Source organism: Gallus gallus, chromosome 7 (assembly GCF_016699485.2).
Source record: "Gallus gallus isolate bGalGal1 chromosome 7, bGalGal1.mat.broiler.GRCg7b, whole genome shotgun sequence".
NCBI classification, from domain to species: domain Eukaryota; kingdom Metazoa; phylum Chordata; class Aves; order Galliformes; family Phasianidae; genus Gallus; species Gallus gallus.
In genome coordinates, this window is record NC_052538.1 from 13664715 (window position 1) to 13687530 (window position 22816).

At 36.2% G+C, this 22816-nt stretch overlaps 1 protein-coding gene across 12 annotated transcripts in view; it reads left to right on the forward strand.

Moving 5' to 3' along the window:
* The window catches only part of PDE1A (phosphodiesterase 1A), a 198484-nt gene that overhangs the window by 153474 nt on the left and 22194 nt on the right, over window positions 1-22816 (forward strand). For all 12 annotated transcript variants that reach the window (XR_006939851.1, XM_046943860.1, XM_046943857.1 and 9 more), the window contains 6 exons: window positions 6728-6910; window positions 7363-7429; window positions 8410-8526; window positions 9886-10026; window positions 15279-15379; window positions 17598-17723. Coding sequence is in view for 11 of the 12 variants with exons in the window: in XM_046943860.1 (XP_046799816.1) it covers window positions 6728-6910; window positions 7363-7429; window positions 8410-8526; window positions 9886-10026; window positions 15279-15379; window positions 17598-17723 (735 nt within the window). In the remaining variant the exon portion in view is untranslated. The remainder of the gene's footprint in view (window positions 1-6727; window positions 6911-7362; window positions 7430-8409; window positions 8527-9885; window positions 10027-15278; window positions 15380-17597; window positions 17724-22816) is intronic.

Consider the following 22816-nt stretch of genomic DNA (forward strand, 5'->3'; position numbering starts at 1 on the left):
CAGTGCACTGCTCCAGTAATGCACCAAGTATTCTGTTGCTGTCAGCCTTAAAGCAGGGCCAAATAGAACTTCAAACTGCAGACAACAGGGAAAAGCTCTAAATAGTGACCATGCCAGTTGCAAGAGTTAGAGTTAACAACACATCACCAAACATCTATGTATCCCCTGAGAACACACCACAGAAGTATTTGTGATGGGAACACTCATGTGTGTATCTAACATGTGGAATCTAAGGGAGAGGAGAGGAGCCCAGTTTTGGCTAGTTGCTGGTGCTCGCAGAGCTCTGTGTGACGAGAGCATGAATGGAGCTTAGCAGCAGCCCAGCAACTCAGTGACATTCTCCCCCACTTCCTGGAGATTCCAAGGTGAGGAACAGTCAGTGTAACCAATTCAGTGCACAGCTTTGGTTACGTTTGCAAGCAGGAGGAGGCTGTTGCCTGTTCTCAGTACTGCAACAGACTGAGCCTATGGCAGCTGCTCTGTCTGAGACTAGTAATTAATATTTCCCAAAATAAATGACTTGGGTACTTATTTGAAACCCTTGTGTCTTTTTTCACTTTGTTATGGCCATTGATATGGGTTTAGCAGCTTCTCTGTATTTTAAACAAGAATGAAACTCAGTGACGGCTCCATCTTATGCATTTCTTCGTTATTTCATTTTCATAAGTTATATTTCTCATTAGTGTTGAAAGGCTCTAAGCTACCACTAAATCAGCACGGAGCAGCTGCTGCTTAGCATCTCACAGCAGGAGCTGGTTGCTTGACATTACAGGGCTGTTTGCCTTCCAGTCCCACTCACAGGTAGCATACCAAATCCAGTTGACTTTGTGGATCATAATCACTCTACTGTTACAAGGATAAAACAAGTGGAATGGGATGCCCTATTTGGTAATTATTTCCCAGATGAAAAAACTGGACTTTATGGCTCCTGTCTGAGATTACTCAGTGGAGGGAAGATTGGAAGTGACAATTATTTAAGCGTGAAGTTAAATCATACTCTTAAGTATTCATGATCCAACAAGCTTGCTATGAGTGTGTATTGCTGTCCTCCATATCCAATCCATCATTAAATATACATTGCTTTATCATTATTAAATGTATCATGTGAAGAAAATCATTCAGTTCATCTATTAAGTGATTCTATAAGTGATATTTAGAAATCATTGAGAAAAAAAGCTTCTTGTGCTGAGAGTAATTCAGTGTATTCCAGCTGTGTAAAATTTAAAATAAACCTTCAAAGGCTTTTGTACTAAACCAAAGGCTTCTGAAAGGGAAACTTAAAACAGCATCAAAATTATGTATATATGTATATATGGATAAAATCTAATGTTACTGAAAAGCTGTTAAATTTGACTAAAATTCCGCAGATCAGTTCAGCCATTTAATAAATGGCCTGCCTCTATTTTCAAACAGTTTGTGAATTTTTTATCTCAAAGTGATTGATGTCAATTTATTTGAGAGTCATGCCCTACAATAGGCCCTGTTCTATAGATCTTCTGGAACACCACATTAAAGCAATTGATCAAAAACAGGAAAATATATAAAGTAACAGATACACTCCTGAAAGATTCTATTTTTTTTTCTAAATAATGGATATAATGACCTGAATTTTAAGATTATTTGGTGTCTAGATCTGCATTTCTGTATAGAAAAGATAGTTGAAAGGCAGTACCTATCAAAAATTGAATGTTTACTGTGATGATGGCCCTTTACCCATTAGTTATCTGTTTTCATACTAATTGTATTTCATCCAGAGTCTCTGGCGTTTGTTGTAATTAACTAATAGCTAATTAATTTTAAATCTGAGGACAGGTTTTTTGGAGAATGTGCTAAATATTTTAAGTGTGCAACATGTTGATTAATTCATTACTTATTTAGAAAGACTTTTATATACCTATAATGGACCACAGTCATTTTTGCTGTTTGTTTAATCTTCAGTGGTACCCAAGTTAATCTTTTACTGAAAGTACGTGGAAATTGTACCATCCCATGAGGATCTAAATATTGATTAAAGATACTGATTCATGCTTATTCATGAAGATAGTGAGACACAAATAATTGGGAAAAATGTGAATTGTCTATTTGGGCTATAAATTCTTTACCTTCTGTTTCTAGACCTAGAAGAGGAGTTTGGTCAATTTACTATCTAGGTCATTAGCTTGATTAATTAGCTAAGCGGTAAAGAGCTAATACCTCCTTCTCTCCTCCTTTCCCTGGCTCACACAATGCTTGTCTCTGTTCTTTGAAATCTTTCACCATCTCGGTTAAGCAGAATGACTGATTGGCACTGGTGTGTTTTTTTTTTTCCTCCTCAGCTATTATCTAATTTTTCTTTTTTTCATTTGCTTTTCCATCTTCTCCTCCGTGGTACATTTGATATATTCCTAAGGGAAAAGAAATGCACTTCTTACTAGTCCATCACTATATTTGAAATTCTGATTAATTGAAAAAAGAGCTAGAAATGATCACTGCTTTAATTTGGAAGAATTACTTTTGATAGAAAAACACAGTACTATGACAAGAAAATCAGGTTATTACTTACTATGGCTGCAATATTAATTGACTGCTAAGCTGAAATGCCATGGGCCATATCCATATCTTACATATTCCCACTACTGTCAATGAGCCCCACTCATGGAATGAATAGAATTAAATAACCTAAGCCTCCCCCTCTTCTTCCCACACGTATCTCTTCCACATATTGCATCTACTTAATAGGCTAATGATATATGGGCAAAATAAGTGTATGTAACCCTGAAATTCTGACTTTATGTTGAAGAGAAAGTACTGTCTGTGGCACACATTTTGTCAGAGCATTTTTTTTCAGTGTCACAACCCACCTGTGAAGGGAGTATGTGGTGACCAGATTTGCAAATCCCCCTCGTTAGGTTAAGGTAAAACGATACTCAAGGTCCAAACACAGTCATCAGTTTTAATGAGAATCTCTGTACTACAATTATCTTCTAAGTATTGGTACTTTACAGTTATATCTGTCTAAGCTCTGCAGCTAAACTATGTGTCTTTATAAGAAATTCAAATAAACCTTGTGTTACTTACCAACTTTACAAGCGAAAAAGAAAGGAGAGAGATGGAGGGTGGAGTGTGGAGAGTGGGAAAGAGAGAGACAGAGACAGACAGAGAAAGAGATGACCAGTTTGGGTTCCAGCATTTGTCCAGCCATTGGTCTGTGAGAGTGCTTGTCTAGAAGCTTTGAAGTATTGAAGTCTCAAAGCCCTCCAGAACTTCTCTTGGGCTTCCTTACATGTGGGGTTTGCCATCACAAGTTTGTTAGTAAGTTTGCAACAATCACGTTTGCACTAAACAAGTTTGCAGTCTAAACTTCTGCAGCAAATGGGAGTTTCGGACAGAGCAAGGCTTCCTAACTCTGCAGGGCTCCCACTACTCATCCACATCTTCAGCCTTCAATTTGTTGTCAGGGTGATGGTCTTATTTAGCAAATGCTTGAGACAATTCCAGGCATACCACAGGGAAAGTGTTTTTTGTTGATCTGCTATATTCGTTTGTTAGCATTTTTAAGTTTAGGGAAGAAAAAGCTAAATTATGTGCCCTGATAAATTAATATGTGTTTTGTCAAACTGAAGTTTAATTTGAACTGGAGTTCATGGTTTGCAATTCAATGGTATTTGCCTTAGTACAGTTTCACTTTGAGGCTGACTTCCTAGAACAACTGTGTAGCTCTAACACAGAATGTGTTACCCACCATCCCAGCATGTCAGTCAGGTTGGTCTGGGGGATGAGACTGTGGATCTTGCAGTCGCTCCACTCCACATATTTCCTGAACTAGAGGTTCTGTCCTTCTATTTAGCAGCTGAAATCACTTATTTTCTTCATCAATTTATCCAATGGCATTTTTGAACATACACAAAGTTTTATAGTGCAAAAGCTTACAAAAAAACTCCGCACTATTTGGCAAGAAGCTCAATGGTTTAACAATATTTATCTCTGTCTTGATCTCGTCTTCTGATACTATTTAATCTTTTTCTTCTTCTTTAATGCAAAGGCACCCCAAATAATTTCCTATAAAAATAATTTACCTATTCACCTGTGATTCATGAAACAGAAGGTTGGATGAAGGTTACCTATTCTAATAATAATAGAATTGCAGAATGCAGAATTTATAAATATATTTTTTCCTTTTATCTGAAGAACAGTAACTTTCAATATACAAAACCCAAACACCAGTAACTGCCTGTTGAGCCACTGATTTTACTGAATCTCTTGGAAGCTGTCAGTTCTAAGCAGATACATGTTAAAAGGCCAGTAATATAACTGCTCAGGAATAAAAATATTCTCAACATACACTTCTGACCATTACTTTTTTTTCCAATAATTGTAGAAGGTGCAAAGCAATGATGGTGCAAAGCTCAGTGGTTGCACAGAAGTGATGTGATAATAAGCCTTCTGGAAGAGCCATCCTTTGTTTCTGTTAAGTTTTGAGCAACAAAAGTGACAATAAGAGAGACAGACATGTAGGAAAATGGGCTTGGTCTTCTACTTGATATGTTCACTTCAGTGATTTTCATGTTCGGAATCTTCGCCAGCATCTGAGCCATGCTTCAATACAAAACCTTGCTTGGCCATGCTTCAATACAAAACCAACAACAACAACAACAAAAAATAATAAAAGTAGAAATAGAAGATGATCCATCAAAATCAAAACCTCATCCCAGCTGTATGAAAAAGCTAATTTTTGCTACTTATATAGAGTAAGTGGTAAAATACTTCTTGTTAGTACTTGTTAATGTCTATGATTTTTGATACTTCTGCTGAAAGTTCTCTGTTTTACTTTTAGTAAAATTTATGTGTGCATTTTGCAAGTCAGTAAAAGTACTGGTAAAACAATATGAAGTTCTCATGTCGCAAGGTAGAAATTTATGACACGTAAACACATTATATAAACATCAATCAACACTCAAAGAAGTGTTTTCATAATCAGTAAATAAAAGATGAATAATTGAATATATATTTTGCAGAATCTGCAAAATAGAATATGTATGCTATCCACACCTATGGAAATGTAATGGAACAGATTCTTTTTAAATCAAAGTTGAAGTGGATGAATACAAGTAGACAAAAGTAACAAACTAAGAAATCAGTTCAATATTGGATTCTAACAATATGTGATAAATAAGTGTTGTTTATATAGTGCAATATATATCCTAATTTATTTCTTTCCTGAACAAAATTTCCATCAAATTATAGATCTATCTAACTGTCCTTTTTTTCGACTGTGTGTAGATCCGTGTATGAGCTCTGCCCCTGTAATTACTGAATAATGACAGTCATTAGTGAATTTGTTCATAGGCCATTTCTAGCAATGCACATGCCATGAATAATTTTTCCCTGTGTGAATTGTATTATTCAAAAGGTCAGTAAGATGTACAGAGTCGTAGAAAATAGACAATTACCACTCCATGCTTCCTCTCCTTAAATGCTGTTTCATTCAAGCTTCTGAAAGAAAGTAATTATCATTGAGAAGTTATTAAGGTTATACATTGAATGTGTTCTAATTCAAGGGATCTGTAGGAGCTGGTACAAAGGACTGTGTTTACAACATCATTCTGAGTTACGGTTGCCTTTCTTCCTTACGTGAGTAGTAACCAGAGACACTTACCCTGTCACTCTGATAAAGCATTGTTCAGTCACCTCTCATTACAAAGGTTTGGTGTCATGAAACATCCTAGAGTGTTCAAGAAACCAAATGAAAGATCCTGATTAAATAAACACTTTCTTCAAATTCTGATTTCTCTGTTCAGTTTTCATAAAGTAACTCCTTTCCCTATCATATGCAGACTGAATAATCCTCCTGCTTTACAAATGAATGTTAAAAAGATTAGAGAAACTGAAGTGTGTCTTGCTAGCCTTGATTCATATTCCACTGGTTCATGATGTGGTCCCAAATTCACATCTACACCAGACTACAGCAAACTAATGTAGTGTTCTCTGTGCTACACAGATGTGGATTATTCCTGCAGCAGACTCTGCCAGTGGTCTTTTTACTGCTGGAATAATTTCTTGTCTTTTGAATAGTTAGAAAAACATTTTCAAAATTATGAGGTTTATCCTTGGGAAAAATACTTCAGAAGTAATGATCTGTCTAGGATACTTAACATATACTTCATATTTATTAACTATACAGGACATTTAAGAACGGTGTTATTTTAGTAGATATTTCAGTGGACTATAACAGTTTTTAATTTGGGAAATAAGATCAGTCTATAGCTTTTGGCAGTCTCAGCCCTGGTTCAGGTTTGCAAGATGATTTGCCCAAGTCCTTTCTTCTGCACAAATCCTTCTCCTCCAGATAAAATTACTCACTTCTGACCAGTTCCCCACCGCCAGAAAAACTGCATCATTCTTGTCTATTCTGTTCCTCTAGTGTTTTGTGTTCCTAACCTGACAATTTTATATCCCTACAAAATAGGAACCACTGTTCTTTCAGTAAGCAGTGTTGTTGTGGGGAGAACTTTATGGATTTCTTCTTTTTTTAAGATCCTGGTTGAGAAGTCCCACAAGATGTCCTGCCAACCAGATGAGCTGTTGAAATGGAGAACAGGGCAGATGAGCACAAATATACTGATATGCACTGAGTTCTACAGACAACATTTGCTCCTATTAAATGAAGTTTTGTTAGCTGTTCGTATGTCCATACTTCTTTTGCTTCTGTCTACAATATTCTCAGTTAACTTTTATTAATTTTTTGTAGGAGGCTTCTGGACACTGAGGATGAACTCTCGGACATACAGTCGGATTCGGTCCCACTGGAAGTGCGAGACTGGTTAGCTTCTACATTCACAAGGGAAATGGGAATAGTGAAGCGGAGACCTGAAGAAAAGCCCAAATTTCGAAGCATTGTGCATGCTGTACAGGCTGGGATTTTTGTAGAAAGGTGAGAGCTCTGTTTTCTTACTGTGGCAAGTATTATATTTAACTGCAGAGTCTATTGTAAATGGTGAGATGAGCCTGAATAAAATCTTTGAGACAGGCTTTAGGATTCAAATTCTGTAATCTTTGTATGTTTCTGTACAGAAACCCAGACAAAACCTCTACATTTGTAATGAAATCTCCTGGAATTTGGAAAATTTTGAGAATGCATTTTAAAGCTTGGAATCTTCTACATGAAGATGTGTGCCAAATATTGCAGAAACATAAAAAATAATCCACCATCAGAGGGTTTTTTCTCATAAGTTCATAAAAATGCTTATGTCATCTTTGAGATCAGATCCTCAAGTAGCCTGGTATTATTTTCATGGATCATGAATGACAACTAAACAAAACAAGAAATTGTTACAATACTTTTTACTGAAATACTCTTACTGAATATTTTATTTGTTCTTTTAGGATGTACCGAAGAACTTCTAGCATGGTTGGTTTGGCTTACCCAGCAGAAGTGATTGTAACATTTAAGGTGAAATAACTTTAATTGTTGTGAAATTTGAATGCATTATTACTTATTTCTAGTCAATTTTAGAGTAAAATAAATTTTTCTACTGAATATACCTTTGACACATTTAGTACTGCAGAACTGAACACACAGAACAGAGCAATTTAATAGTTCAAAATTCAAAAATAGCGTATGATTCTGTTTTTTGTTTTACTGTTTCGTTGTGATTTCATTTAGGTGTTACTAGAGCAAGAGTATAAAAATGGTATAGAAATTTTAATAAAAATGTGACAGTTGTGACTGTGTCGGCTCCCACCAGTATGGTAATCAGTATCTCAGGCAGCAGCATTTGTTTTCTTTTCAGGAAAGAAAAGAAAGTCATACTGAGAGAGAGAAATAATGAAAGAAATTGCAGCTTATGGAACAAGTGCAGTATTTCTGTGAATTTAAAGCAACACTGTAGTTTACCAAAAAGTCAGTCTCTTATAACAGCAAAGTTACTATGGCTACATATGCAATAAAGAATGATATACCCCAAGAAAGAACACCTTTTCTCCTGAGAGCCTGACACTATTTTATTATTTACAAATCGCTGTATAGCTATACTGCTAATACCATTGCATAGTAGCTTATTTAAAGGATAGTTATTCACATCAACTTCATTGGGTTTTACAGAAAATTTTTACAACAAATGTTAAATTTGAAGGATTAAGGCCTTTGATTTGAAGCATACAAAGTTGCATTAGACATGTTACAAGTATTTTATTCATAACTGGCACAATAATCTTCATCATTATTGAAATAGTCATTAAGATGTTATTTACATGAAGAGTTCGAAAGACTTGGACAAAAAAAAAACAAAACAAAAAACACAATAATTTCTTCCCCTTCCTCCTCCCCCCTCTCCTGGAAAACCCCAAATATCTTTCCCAGAGTTTAGCTGGAATGCTATTTAAACAAACTGAAACTTTATGATGTTCTTTTTCTTTTCCCCACATGTATAGGATGTTGATAAATGGTCTTTTGACGTATTTGCCCTAAATGAAGCAAGTGGAGAACACAGTCTGAAATTTATGATGTATGAGCTGTTCACCCGATATGACCTTTTGAACCGTTTCAAGGTCAGAAACTGTCCACAGATTAAAATATGTATGCAAAATAAGTATGTCAAATTTAAAGTATAAGAAAGCCAGGACGGGTTTGAGATTTTTTTTTTTTTTTTTTTTTTTTTTTTTTGTACAATGCAGTGCAGAACTTCATAGAATATGGCAAGTTGAACATAATAATATGTCAGTAGTTCCACTATGTGAAACTTTACCCAGAGCCTGCAGATATTTCTGCAGATGAGGAACTGAACGCTATGTAGACCCATGTCAAGGTAATTTGGGATGAGACATTGCTCTTGAGCAGTTAAATGCTGTAAGCATTAAATGGATTAAATAGGCAGATGGAAGAAACTGTATATTAGGCAGAAACTGTAGTTAGTCCTGAGTACTGTTTTCATAATCCAGTTCATCATGTGTTGGCCAAAACTGGAGGGGTTTGGATGAACCTTCCATTCCTAAGCAACTTTGATAATATATAAAGAGAAAGCTGCTTCTAAGTGGTGTTTGCAGAGTGTTGCGGTACAATATGGAGTATTTCTAACCAACTTTGAAAGGCTGAGATGAAAAATTGAAGTACCAAGTTTATCATTATGACATTACTGAAGTTTCAGTATAGTTCGAAATATCTTCACTGCCGAACTTCAAGCCCATTGGAAGAATCAGGTTCATTTTGAAGTTGATTTGAGTAATCTGACCTATACAATAACTCAAATTCAGCTTTTCCCAGGAGTGCTCTGGATGATTAAAGTCAGAACCACATCAAGGCCACTGTTAACAGCACAGATTGAAAATACACAAGGTTATTGGCTTAGTGAACTTAAGCCCATCCTCAATCTCACTATTTACCTTGCAGAACTTTTATATAAGAAAATAAAATTTTAAGGAAAATGTCATTTCATTGCATGGGGAAAAAGTGGGACTAGATAATGCCTGTATTTTATACGTTGCTTAGAGGAAGTAGGAGACAGGGAATGGAGACTGTCAGGTTCAAGGAAATATTGTCTCAGCAACATAAAGCTGATCAAGAAAAAGAAATAATCCTATTGCTAGACCCCTATTTGTTGTACCTTTCCTATAGGAACAATCTGTGCATGCAGAGAGAAACCTCTTCACATCTATTTAGTCAGTAGTTCTGCAGCCTCTTGTACACTGACTGCATGCTGTGCACGGTGTATGTTGCAGGATGTAACATCTACAAAAATTAGGTGAAGACTTCCAGATACATGTTAGATTTTAGACCTTCACATTTTAAATTCTTCTTTTGTTCCTAACAAAATTCTGTGATGTACTTATTTGTGGTTAATTTATTGCATGATTAACTTTGCCATTGTTGCAGGAAAAAAACATTTATTTTAATTTTTGCTTCCTCCCCAGATCCCTGTTCCCAATCTTATTACATTTGCTGAAACTCTTGAGGTTGGTTACAGCAAATACAAAAATCCATATCACAACTTGATCCATGCAGCTGATGTTACTCAAACTGTGCATTACATACTGATTCATACTGGTATCATGGTAAGAAATACTACAGAGTTCAATTTACTTCCTTTTGCAGATTCTCTGATGTTTTGGATAGATGTGTATGCGTGGCTTCAGCAAAAAGCTCCCTTGAAAATTATTCAGAGAGAGATTCCAAACTTCCTCTCAGGCTGTGAGCTTCATTTTAACAATTCTTCCAGCTTGATGTGGAGGAGAAAAAGGGAAAAAAAAATCCTTGTTAAACCCTTATTGCTTTTCATTGGCTGAACTTGGGCATTGTATATCATAGTAAAAGAGATGTTTGCAGTAGTGGGCAGGTGAGAATTTTTCACTTCCACATTGGAGCCTGGGAGGTGTGATCAGATGAGGAAACTTTAGTATCTGCTGAGATGTTGGCCATTGAAAGAAATACTGATTCAGTTCAGGTTTACTCAAACACTCTGAGGTGCTTTTTCTTTTGGTATATAACCATCTTAAGGACTGCCCTTGCATGCCACGTTTGCCTTTATTAGGCAGGAAATTGCCATTGCCTTGCACTCTTGCAAAATCTCAGTATTCTTTTGTATTTACTTTGGGATCTGAAGTGAGTCTGTGCAAGCAGTTTTACTCTAAACCCTCATGTTTGATTTAATACCAGCAGTGAGAGTCTCCTCACTATCAGGTTGCAAGACAAAAGTAAATACTGACTGAAAGCAAATGGACATTTCTGTCAATGGACTTGTGATGATTTGTCTTCAGTATGAATGCACCTTTTTTTTTTTTTTTTTTTTAATTTAAAAAATTCCAGACGTGTGTAAAGTGACAGTGTTTGATTTCTGTCTTGAAACAAGTCCATGAGAATTTGGAAAAGGAAAATATTCAGGCTGACTGTAAATGTTTGTACTTCAACATACGGACAGCTATTAACATATAATATATATATATAACATAACATATAATGACAGCTATTTACCTATGCTAAGCCTTTTCTACCTTAAAACTTTGGCTTCAGCAGAGAACAAGTCTCTATGCATTGCAATAATTAATTCTGTAGTTTGAAGGAAGCTTTTTACTTCTAAACATTGAGATTTTCAAGCTACATTTTAATGCAAATACTACTTGAGGAATGATATCTGAAATCTTCACCAGCCAATATTCCCTTTGACATTATTTTCTTGAAAAAGGACTTCCATAGGAGCCTGAAGAATGGGGTAGGCAACTCTCTGACTCCGAACCAAAGCTGTTGAGTTAGATGTTCACTTATAAAACAACATTATAAAAAAAGAAAATGCTTGAATGCATCATGGCTCATAGCAAGCATTAAGTGCTGTGAGGCATGTCTCTGGTGCAGGATAAGCAGTTCAACAGGGAGAAAAATCCTTTTGTTGTATTACAGATTACAAACATTCAAATTATAAACATCCTTTTGGCTTGTTGCAGCTGTGCTCTTATTCCCTTCAAAAAAGACAGTAGTATTCTAGATTTCCTGCATGATGCCAGAACAAGGTTTGAACTTTGTGGGCTATACTAGTTAATTTGGGATGATTAGCCATTGATTAAGCAACTTTGCAACACACTTCAGGAGGCTCTGAAAACCAAATGAAAGAACCTGTTTGGTATTTGAGTATCTGCTATTCCACCACATACATTGATTGATTGATTGAGAAAGGCCTTAACAACTCAAGTTGTACAGTGTAGGCAATTTAACTCTGTAACTGCACTTTGATGTGATTTGGACAACTATTCTCAGAAAAGCATAAACTTCAGTGCTGTTACTTTGGTGTGAAATCTCATTAATCTTGCAATTTCTGTGCAAAATATTCCTGTTAAGTTAGGCTGCTTTTTAAATATTCACTTTTGAATTGCTGAAATATGATACTGGAAAGTTCTTGGAAAGTTATCTAACTAGGACACCACTTAGTCAAGAGTGCCTTCAAACAGATGCAGTTTGCCAGGCAGAAGAAACATTTATAGAAATCAGTGTTTGAAAGGAGGGTTAGTGATTCTGCAGCTTGCAGTGTATTTCTGTCCAAATGTCATTTGCAGTCTGAGAATTCATCACTATCATGCACAAATGTTCTGCTTAACTTTTTTTTTGCTTTCATTCTTTGCTGCTGCCTGATTAACTATAGCCTTCCTGAACCAAGAAGTTGGCTTTTTGATCTAATTGTTTTTGGAGTGCTTCCCTTGTAATACCTATTTTAATTCTGCTACATTGTCTAACAAATACTTGGACCAGAGTCAATTTGATACAATTGTATATCAAATTCCTTGGACTTTTGCAGACTGACACGTGGTTTGAAATTTTTCTGCTTTTATTATTTCTTAACGAGCTGATTCTGACAGCAAAGAATGGCTGTCTTGCTTATTCACTTCTGAAAGACACACTGAAGCAAATGTTAGAAGAAGCTGAGTTTTGAAAATCTTTTTTGTGATTCCTGTTGTGGAGGTCATACATATATCTGTTACGGGCACTTGGAATACAGTCAAATTTCATCATTTGGCAAAAGTTTGACTGTTCATAGCTTCTGATTCTCCACAAGCTTTTAGAAAGATTATGGTGAAGAATAATATATTTTCAGTGTCCTGTTTAAAGAAATGGAATGATGATCATATTTTACGGAAGATACTGCCTGTCTATCTTAAGAAACGAGATTCAGCCACTTCAGATCACTTCAGATGTGTTAGGAAGTTAGATATCACAGATGGCAGACAATCTATTAACTTCTCCAAGAGATTAAATCCCAGATGATACAACTGAAATATATATCTCAAGCTAGCATTTATGACATCTTCATCTCTACAAAGATTTAAGAATCCAAGTCCCAGGGAATACATCTTGTAAAGAACTTTTGAGTCATCGATCATCTTCCCACCACCTCTTTTCTCCTCCCACGTACCTGTATCGCTCAAATGAAAAGAAAAAATGTCTTTGCTATCAACCAGTATGTTGTGAGACTCACAGTTTTACTCATTTTTTAATCCAGCCTTGTTTAAAAAAAAGTTAGAACCAGAGTTCATGAAAAGTTGAAATGCATCAATTTATAAGCAATTTATTGTACTGCAAAGCATCTCTGTAGAGAGCTCTCTCAAGGAGTTTTTTTCTAACAGTAGTTACACTCACATGGCACAATATCAGCTAGCAGGGAAGTACGTTCCAGCTCTTTGCTGTCTGCCAGACCGGATACCAGAACCTGCTTTGCACACCCCTATTGAAATGAATTCACTTGACTTTTAGAGAGAAAGCTTCCTCCTGCTTCCTTAGAAATCCCTTAGCTAAATAGTTCTCAATTTCTCTGATTTTATCACTAATTTGAATTTTGACTATATTGCTACAGTGTCTACTTACTTTCATGTAGCACAGTATGAAAATTCTGTGTAGTCTATAGATACTGTTTATAGCAAGCTCTCTCGACTTGTAAATGAATTGTCTAGCAGCTACTTTGGTTGCTAAAAAGGTTGAGGCTTAAAAAAGCATCTGAAAGAAAAAGTTTGTATTTGGCTTTAGTTGCTAATAATTTCTGAGTTTCTATTCTATTTGGTATGTTGAAAACATTGTGAAAGTCAGGACGAGTCATGGCCTAGTTTCTAATGACAGACAATACTATGAAGGTCAACGTTTCCATTTTTAGAACTGCTTACAGTACATTCTCATTCCTCTGTTGTGACCTTTTAAAATCTATACAGCTAGTACTTGTTGTTCCTTGGCTGCCTTAGTTGGTCTCTGAATGACCTATTTTATTCTCATACAGCTTATGAATTTTGACTGTTTCCTTTCTTTATTGAAAAATTGATACCACTTCTGGCACTGTATACATCTCATGTAGTGCATGGCATCCGCCATGCCTCCTATGTATTTCCATGAAGACTACAACAGATACAAAGAGAAAACAGTGATATTTGATAGAGCAAATTCTCAGCTACAAAACACATTTTTCAACATAGTCACCACCACTGGTTGATCTGCTGGTGAGCTGATAGCGGCGCTCTTTATTTCATGGTGTGACAGCTGTGTATGGCCATCTGGAATGCAACTTGTCTTTCACATTACTGTTGCCCTTGCTGATATGCACCACCCACCACCTCACTGTGCTCACATCCACTGTTTGGTCTCCATAAACTTTCAGCTGGTATTGATGAGTAGGTCAATAGGTGCCATTTTTTCCACATGGAGGAATTCAGTGACACAACTTTGCTTCATACACACTTCCATGTCAGACACCATTTTGTCAGTCTCCCCCTCTGCTGCCATCTGTCTCATGGCAACAAAATGTAATGGAGTATTGGTGGGAAGGTTCATCCTCTGCAGCCATACCACCAACATCTGCCTCTGACATCATGGGCCAACAAAACAAAATAGGAGGCATTGCTTTTGGAGCAGCCCTTGTGCACGTGTGTATATATTTGGGTGAAAATCATTTGTACATCTTTTAGCACAGAAGCTTACTTCTACGCAGGAAAAAATCTGAAATATGTATGGAAATACCTGACTGTCATTTGACATAATCAGTCTTATGTCTGTGGGCTTAACTATCACTTGATGCTTCTGCCTATATTTTTGGGTGGAGTAAATTTTCTCCTGAATCTTTAAGGATTTACCATGAAAGAAGGTAGAACTTGAATGACAAAATAACAAAGCTGATTATACCAACAGAGCAATCTTGAATTAGCAAGAGGTATAAGAGTGCATACAATTATTTGGTTTGTATTGTTTTATACAGAAGACTATCTGTCTTGTCTTTTGTTCTGTGTAACTGTTTACTAATTTTATGTACCACATTTGTACATTTCTGAAAGCAATAGGATAGCACCAAGTATGATATAATTTAGAACAGAAAAATCTCCCATGACCTAATTTCAATACTACAGTTGTACCTAAAAAGATATTGTGAACTGCATATTTTTTTACCAACAAAAATATTACAGCCTTAGCTTTGTAGCAAGTTTTTAGAAGGATTTACTGTAATTTAGCAAAGGTCAAAGGTTGGTTAGCAGATTAGACACCTCCCACCCAAAATAACAGCAAAGTACACCACAATTTTCTTAATAACTGCTTGTATATTGTGGCTGACAATATTTACTTTGCTAGTGCCCATAAAGGCTTTAACTTGGTCTTAGAGACATCCAAATAAGCACAAGGAGTAATTTTAATATGTAATACTTAGGCATGATGGCTGTATAGTCAGCTGGAATAAAAAATTGATGAAGTTTACTTTAGCTGAAGGTAGTGAAGACCACTTCAATACTGCAGTTAATCTGAATTAGGCAGCTATAGAAAGCATAACTAAGATCTGTTTTTCATTTACTAGCACTGGCTCACAGAACTGGAAATTTTAGCAATGATTTTTGCAGCTGCCATCCATGATTATGAACATACGGGGACCACAAACAATTTTCATATTCAGACAAGGTAAGCAGAGTTGTCTCTGAAGCATCAAGTCTGGAGTTTGCTGTTGATTCATCTGAGCTGTTTCATGCCTCTTACTGGTGTCGCCAGAAAGTAGCCAGACCATTCCTGATTTTATGAATTGAGTAAGCAGGGAGAAACCTCCAAGCACAGCGTTAGCAATCCCTACCACAGATCCTCTTCTAGCATGTCATGATAACGTCTGCAGTAGCTATGACAAAGAAATCCATTTTGGAAGTTAGGCTGACTGCTTTCTGATTCAGGCATAGTATGTCATAGCCTCTAGTCCAGAACAGTAACATATACCTTAAAATATATTCAGCTTACTGAAGGAGAAACACTGACCAGTCCTTTACTGAATGGTGTGTTTCACCTCATACTTACCCTAGTACAAAGCTGTTACCTCTCTCTCACACTGGACTGTACTTTGTTTTCAGTATCCACAGCTGCAGAATCAGCTTTACCTGTTCATCAAAAACAAAAGCAAAAACAAAAGCCCAACAAAACACTGGCATATTCTAAGGAAACAACGCAGTACAAGAAAAACTACTACTTTGAACAGAAGTGTCTTTACACTTACCAATACAGATAAAGTGCCCAAGGGTTAAGATTAATTAAATCCAGGACATCTTGTGCCCTGGGTTGTGCCCTTAAACAATGAAGAAATTCAAGATCTGAAGCTGAAATAAAGGCATAATTATTTTCCTTCTCAGCATAGTCCTTCTAAAAATAAACTCTAGTTTGTAGTTCCAAGTTTATACTACTTTTCTATTTTTGTCGTTAATATTTTGCTCTGGACTATTGCAAAAAGTAAAAAAAAAAAAAAAGAAGAAAGAAAAAAAAAGAAAAAATTGCACTGTTTGACTCTTACTTGGACATACTTACAAACAGGTATTTGTTTTGTGGTGGAGCTCATTCTTTACTCTTAGTGGAATTGGCCCTGATGTGACATCTCAGGGTCTTATTTCAGTTTCTTTTGCCCACAAGTTGCTGAGGAAAAGGCTGACATAATCATATCAAATTTCATCACTGATTAAAACTGTGCATGATTAGCCATGTGGGCCAAAGTGTTCTTCATAACTTTATGTGATTGGTAAATCATTAATTTTCCCATGATTTTAGGAAGGTTGTGAACATAAACTTACTCACTGTTTAGCTAGGATATTGTTTGTTCCTTTTAAGTAAACTTTCCAGTCCTATTTTTTCAGTTTCCCTGGTGCCATACCATACATGTAGGTAGTTATACTGAATGTTTAATATTGTTCATCAGAACAAGAAATTGAATTTACCATATTAAGATCATAGTAAGCTGCACTGATAAGTCGTTACACCTCCCCTGCAGTATGTATTGATCAGTTCACCAAACTGAGATATTCAGGAACAACAGAAAAAAAGCGTAGCAGAGAGGGGAGTTGACTATCAAGTCAAGTTGGGTTTTGGGAAAACAAGTTCCCCAAGAATTAATGAACTCTGAAGTATGATAAATCTGTATTGCATCCAAATTTCTGAAAAATCTACATTTAATTTTGGTATTTTAAGTTAGGCTCGTAGTAGGAAGGAAAGGATGCAGTTGAGTGTGGTAACTTTAAGGGTCTGGCTTTGGAAAGTACTTCAATGCAATGAAGATTCAGCTTTGTATCTCTTCCATTTCCTTCTTACAAGGCTCAAAGTGTGGCTGCCTTTCTGCGAAAACGTGGGATCCATTTATAACTTATGACATTGAAGTTTTAAAACATTTTAACGTTTACAGATCTTTCGGATTGTGAGTGACATGAGCCAAAGCACGTCTCTCTCAGAATAGAGGTGGTAATTTTTTAATACCCATCCTATTTGTAGATCCCCTCTCTTGTGAATGAATTGCATTTTAGATCGTTGTGTTGCCAAGGAGTACTTCTAAGTAGCCTAAAAGAGCATTTCCATTGCTCTGTGATCCAATACTGTCCAGAAGCTCTAGGTTTGCTTCACAGATTGTTGTTTCAGTTTGATTATAAAAACAAAATATTATATATTTAAAAAGATGACTTTCACATGGACAATATATACAGTGGTAATTATGATTTTTTTTATGCAGTTAGTATGGAAGATTTATCAATATTTGATAGAAAAAATAAACATAGCTGGAGATATGTAAATATATATAGTCCCTAGTTCTCAATGTTTTACCTTCTCCAGCACTATCCTTGAGATGCAATTGAAAATTGTGTCTTTTTTTTAACACTAGGTCAGATGTTGCAATACTGTACAATGATCGGTCTGTTCTTGAAAACCATCATGTAAGTGCTGCTTATAGACTAATGCAAGAAGAAGAGATGAACATCCTGGCAAATTTAACCAAAGATGACTGGAGGTAAGTAGTGTTTAGATATTCAAACATAATGCTGGTATTTAAAAATACTGAAAAACTCCAGGCTTTCTCTATAGAGTCTATTTTAAGAGTTCAAGTTACAGGAAGAAACTTTTGGCTCTGGAAGGAGTAATGGATATTTAGAGCTTTGGGAAAGTTGCTGGCATGTAAAGAAGTACTGTCTGAAAGTTGCCAAATAATTTTCCAAGTGAGGTTGTGCTTTTATGAGGCATGTTGTTGGACTGTGTGGACAGTGTCTCTGATGAGATAGTTCTTCAGGAAAACCACAGAACTGCCGCTGTTCAGATGGATTACCTTTGTCTAGTGGTGGATTTTAAAACTGCAGTGCAGAGTCATGCTCTGCTGCCAGCGTGACCACTACTGCCTCTGAGATTTCTGCTGTGTGCAGATTTCTGCACTGCGTAATCACATCTTGTTAAGCATTAAAAAGTGAGTTATCTGCAGAGTCCAAAAATAATAAGGTGAAGTTCAGAAGCACTACAGAAATCTCATGTTTTTTTCTTCTTAATTTTAATATACTTCCTCAAGAAAATTTGACTGGTTGAACGATTCAGGAACATAACTGCCATGCCACACATATCAAGAACAAAATCAGCAAGTGTTAGATTATGATTTTCTCAGTTATTAAAACAGCACATTATCTTTGTATACCATAGATCTCTACCAGATCCATAGATCTAATCTTTAAATTTGAGTCTTCAGTATGCTTCTATATATGTAGCTAGTATCATTCAGATATCCTAAAAATAACTTTAAGTAGGTGGACTTTGAAGCCAGATAGAGATGTTTTGCTTCCAGGAAGGTCTTCCACTGTAAAGGATGCCACCATAAATTGTAGAGCTGTACTTTCTTTATTTATGTTTTCACAGAAATGTACAATTTTGGTTTGGGATATGTTTACAGGCGGAGGATTGATGTACATGGTAGATTTACATGATTTTACTTATCTATATAAATAGAACATTCCTAAATAAATATTTTATTGAATGCAAGTCTGCTGCTCCTTTTGGATTTTGGTTCATTATTTCTCAATAGATGTTCCACTATGCTTAATATTAAAGCATGTAGTATTGTTTTATTCAGTGAAAAGTGAGAGGAGAAACATGATTTTTTTCATTCTCATAAAGGATTTATTCTCAGATGATACTCATTTGGATTTACTTATCATAAAGTTTGTACTGTAAGTTTAGTTCTGGGGAAAGATCTCTGGAAATTGTAAACTTCAGCAATGATTCCCGTGTAAACCCAGTTCTTCATTAGCAACATGGTGGATGATCAGAAGGCTGGAGCACCTTTTCCATGAAGACAGGCTGAGGGAGCTGGGCTTGTTCAGTCTGGAGAAGAGAAGGCTCCAGGGAGACCTCACTGCGCCATCCAGTATTTAAAGGGAAATTATAAACAGAAGGGAAATCAACTTTTTGCAGGGGTAGGTAGTGATAGGACAAGGGAGGGTGGCTTAAAATTAAAGGAAGAGAGATTTAGATTAGATGTTGGGGAAAGTTTTTCACAGCGAGAGTAGTGAGGTGCTGGAACAGACTGCCCAGGGAGGTTGTTGATGTCCTGTTCCTAGAGATGTTCAAGGCCAGGCTGGATGGGGTCCTTGGCAACCTGATCTGGTGCTTGATCTAGCAGTTGGCAACCCTGCCCACAGCGGGAGGGTTGAAACTATACAATCTTTGAGGTCCCTTCCAACCCAAGACATTCTATAATTCTAACATAAGCAAGGGTCTTTCTCTGCTGGGAACTTTTTTGGGCCTGATAGATCTCTGTGATGCTTATTAACAGCTGTTGAGAATGGAGAATGTGATTGTGCCAGTAGGCATCCAGCAGGGGCTGGGGTTTTTCATCTTTTAAAATCATAACTTGTAGGAGAGGTAATGATTTTCACTTCTTTAAACTAGTTGCTTTGAATATGTGCCCCCAGCTGGTGTCATTTCATACACTGTCCTACCAGGGAGTATGTAGAAAGCAGCTAGACCTTCTGATGCAGTTGAATTTCAGTTCAGGACTGGACCAAAGATGGCTTGAAGACAGTTCTGTACTTCCCCAGTCCTGGATTCTTAGTCACTAGGGACCCCCTTGAGTGACTGTACCTCATTCTACCATCAGATCGGTTTTTTTTTACTTACAGTGATTTTATTTTTTATTTTATATTAACACCTCTGCCTATTTAAACTGTAATTCCCTAATTATTTCAGCAAGGTGAAGCAAAATGACTGGGATTGACTTTATAGTATTACACTTGATTTTCTACAAGTTAACTTTAAGAAGATAAATGAACTAATAAAGTGTCATCTTCAAGTAAGCTTAAAACACAGGATTTAGGTCTGAGCAGGGAAATGCTGCCAGCATCCTAACGAGGATGTCCTTTGTGGATAATGCATGTGTCATTTGTAGTTATTTCTCACTCTTTTCTCAATTCTGAAAATATGTTTGTTTTCCATATTCACTTGGTTTTTTTTTTTGAGTTCAGTTCCCCAGAAACTAAAGAGAGATCCCCTTTTCTCTCCTCTTCTCCTCTGATTCAGTGCACAGTGTTTTAGCACCCTATTTGTTATGTCACCAATTACAATTGTACAGGCGATATTAAGGTCTCAAACCATTCCAGTTATAAAGCATATATTGATAAATTGCCCGATTATATAAAAAGACGGACAAAAAATGTACATTATGTGCAATGCATAATGCAGTTTGTCTTTCACAACTCACACGGGCAGTATTCTGTCTGAGGAAAGCAGAATTGCTGTAACTTGCAAGATGAGCCTTAGGTCTTCAGTTTCCAACTTCCTAACCTGTTCCTAAGGTTTTAGTTCAATGATCCAACTGTGTCCAACTGACTGAATGTCACTGTCACAAACAAATTCTGGTTACATGGGTTTCTGTTTATTGGTTGACTACTGTCTGGAGAAATGAATGTACCACTCTTTGTCTCTTGTCTATCACAGCATTATTCATGTCAGTTTTTCCTGTCATATTTCATCTACTACTAGTTTATAAACATATAAAAGTCATATAGTTATGGGAGGATTAAGAAAGGATGTCAACAAAGGACATGACCAATTGCTTAAGAAGTATGGATACTGCATACACAAAGCCAGTATTTTTCCAATTGTGAACTCCAAAAATTTGCTATGTGCTATAAATGAAAACTGTCATACTTCTGATCATAGAAGGAAAGGTGGTAATGCCTGTGTGTCATCTTGCTGTGGTAGCGTTAGCAGCACTAACTGTATTATCATGATGCCTTCAGCTGTGGACTGCTTAAGGGAGCAGGCAGTGTTTTCTCTCCTTCGATATGGAAGTTGAGAGTCTCCGTGGAGATAGTTTGGGAATGGTCTGAGTCCAAGAGTAATCTTTTGTGCAGTGCTAGTAGACTGAGCTCTCTTGGCTCTAGTAAAATTGTATTTAATGTTTCCCTGCCAGTTCTATATTTTCTCTCTCTGTTGATAAGAATGGGAGTGCAGGCAGGAAACAATTGCAGACTGTAGGTGGAGAGCCTCTCCTTTGCTATTATGTAGTGTTTTAGTGGCCTGAAATATTGAGAAGTGTGTGAAAAGGACAGTGCTAAATTGAGTGAACCTACCAGAAGCAGCATGTTGAATGCGTGCCTTGTGTGGTGGGGCTGGCTTATTTCTAATTTTTACTAGAAGAAAGTTCAGACAGGGAAAGTTCCTAGGAAAATCTTCATAGCAACAGAAGTTATCATTATTTAAGTTTTACAAAAAGCAGCATTTAACAGTGCTGAGCCCTCACTTTTCATGCAGTTAGGCTTTTTTTCTTCTTTTTTTAAATGAATTTGGCTGTGTTTGAAAGGTGCAGTTTCAAAGCAATGTGGAGGAGAAACAGTTGGGATACAAATAAATTAGTCTCTCATTATGAGGTCAGATAAGGTAAGACATTTTCTAAACTCAAGTTGCTATGGCTGCATATTATTTGAGTAGAAGTGAGAGGGCTGAGTCTTTATCCAGTTATCATCAAAGCAAGTCAGGAAGAAATGCACAAAAATCAATGAGGAGCATTAGCTTAAATATGCAATTAATTTAACTCAGAAGCAGTGTTGATAATTCATTATAAAAAGTATTCTAACAGCCCTAAAAAATACATATATATCTTTAAAATATGTTCCTTTGAAAAACCTGCATTATTAATCAAATCAAAGTTTGAATACACTATTAAGGGTCATTGAGTGTTACTTAAGTAGGATGTTGCTGTTGTAATTGATACTTAAAGACCCTTAAGATTAGGAGTGTGCTCATGAAGAGTTATGCTACATCGACAAAGGTTTAATGTGGTGAATTCTCCACCATGTACGTATATAAGTGGCATTCTTACATGTAATACCCAATAGGCCATTTTCAAAGCATATAAATAAAGAATCAGTAGACTCCTACGTACAATCCCTCTACATCAAGGAAACAGAATTCTTCAAATCGGTAATTATTACTGACAAAATAAATGAACTTTCATATACTGTGGCAGTATTGTAGACAATGAGGTTTATCCAAGGTGCAATTATTGCTACTTGAAAAGTAAGATTAACAGTGGGAATTTGTACACTGTCTCACATGATTCCCATTTTACTATTTTCAGATCCATTTAGTATGGCCAAGCCCATATCTCAGTGCGAAACACCAAGATACAGATAAACTATAAATTCTGAACTTGCTTTAACTCTTGTAATAGACATTAAGGCACTTTCTAATTGAAGACTAGTTTGACATAATGTTTGTATGCTGGCATAATGTTAATAGCATTTCATATGTAATACTTCTTGCTCTTTTAAATGTTTTCACTATTGTCTTTCTGTATTTAGTGTTGTTCCTGCTATGCACTTATATGAGGGCAGTAATAAAAGACAACAATATATTCCCGTGTGGGGTGGTGAGCCCAGAGACTGACTTTTTAAAATACTTCACTGCTGAAAAATATGGAAAAGCTTTAAGTGGGTGACAGTTTTAGTTTACACAGTAGAAAATAAGAATTAAAAAATAGTGTGACTCTGAAATAAAAATTAGAGAGCATTTTTTGAAGTACATTGTCCCACAGAATCCCTTTATGATTCAATGGTCGAGTTA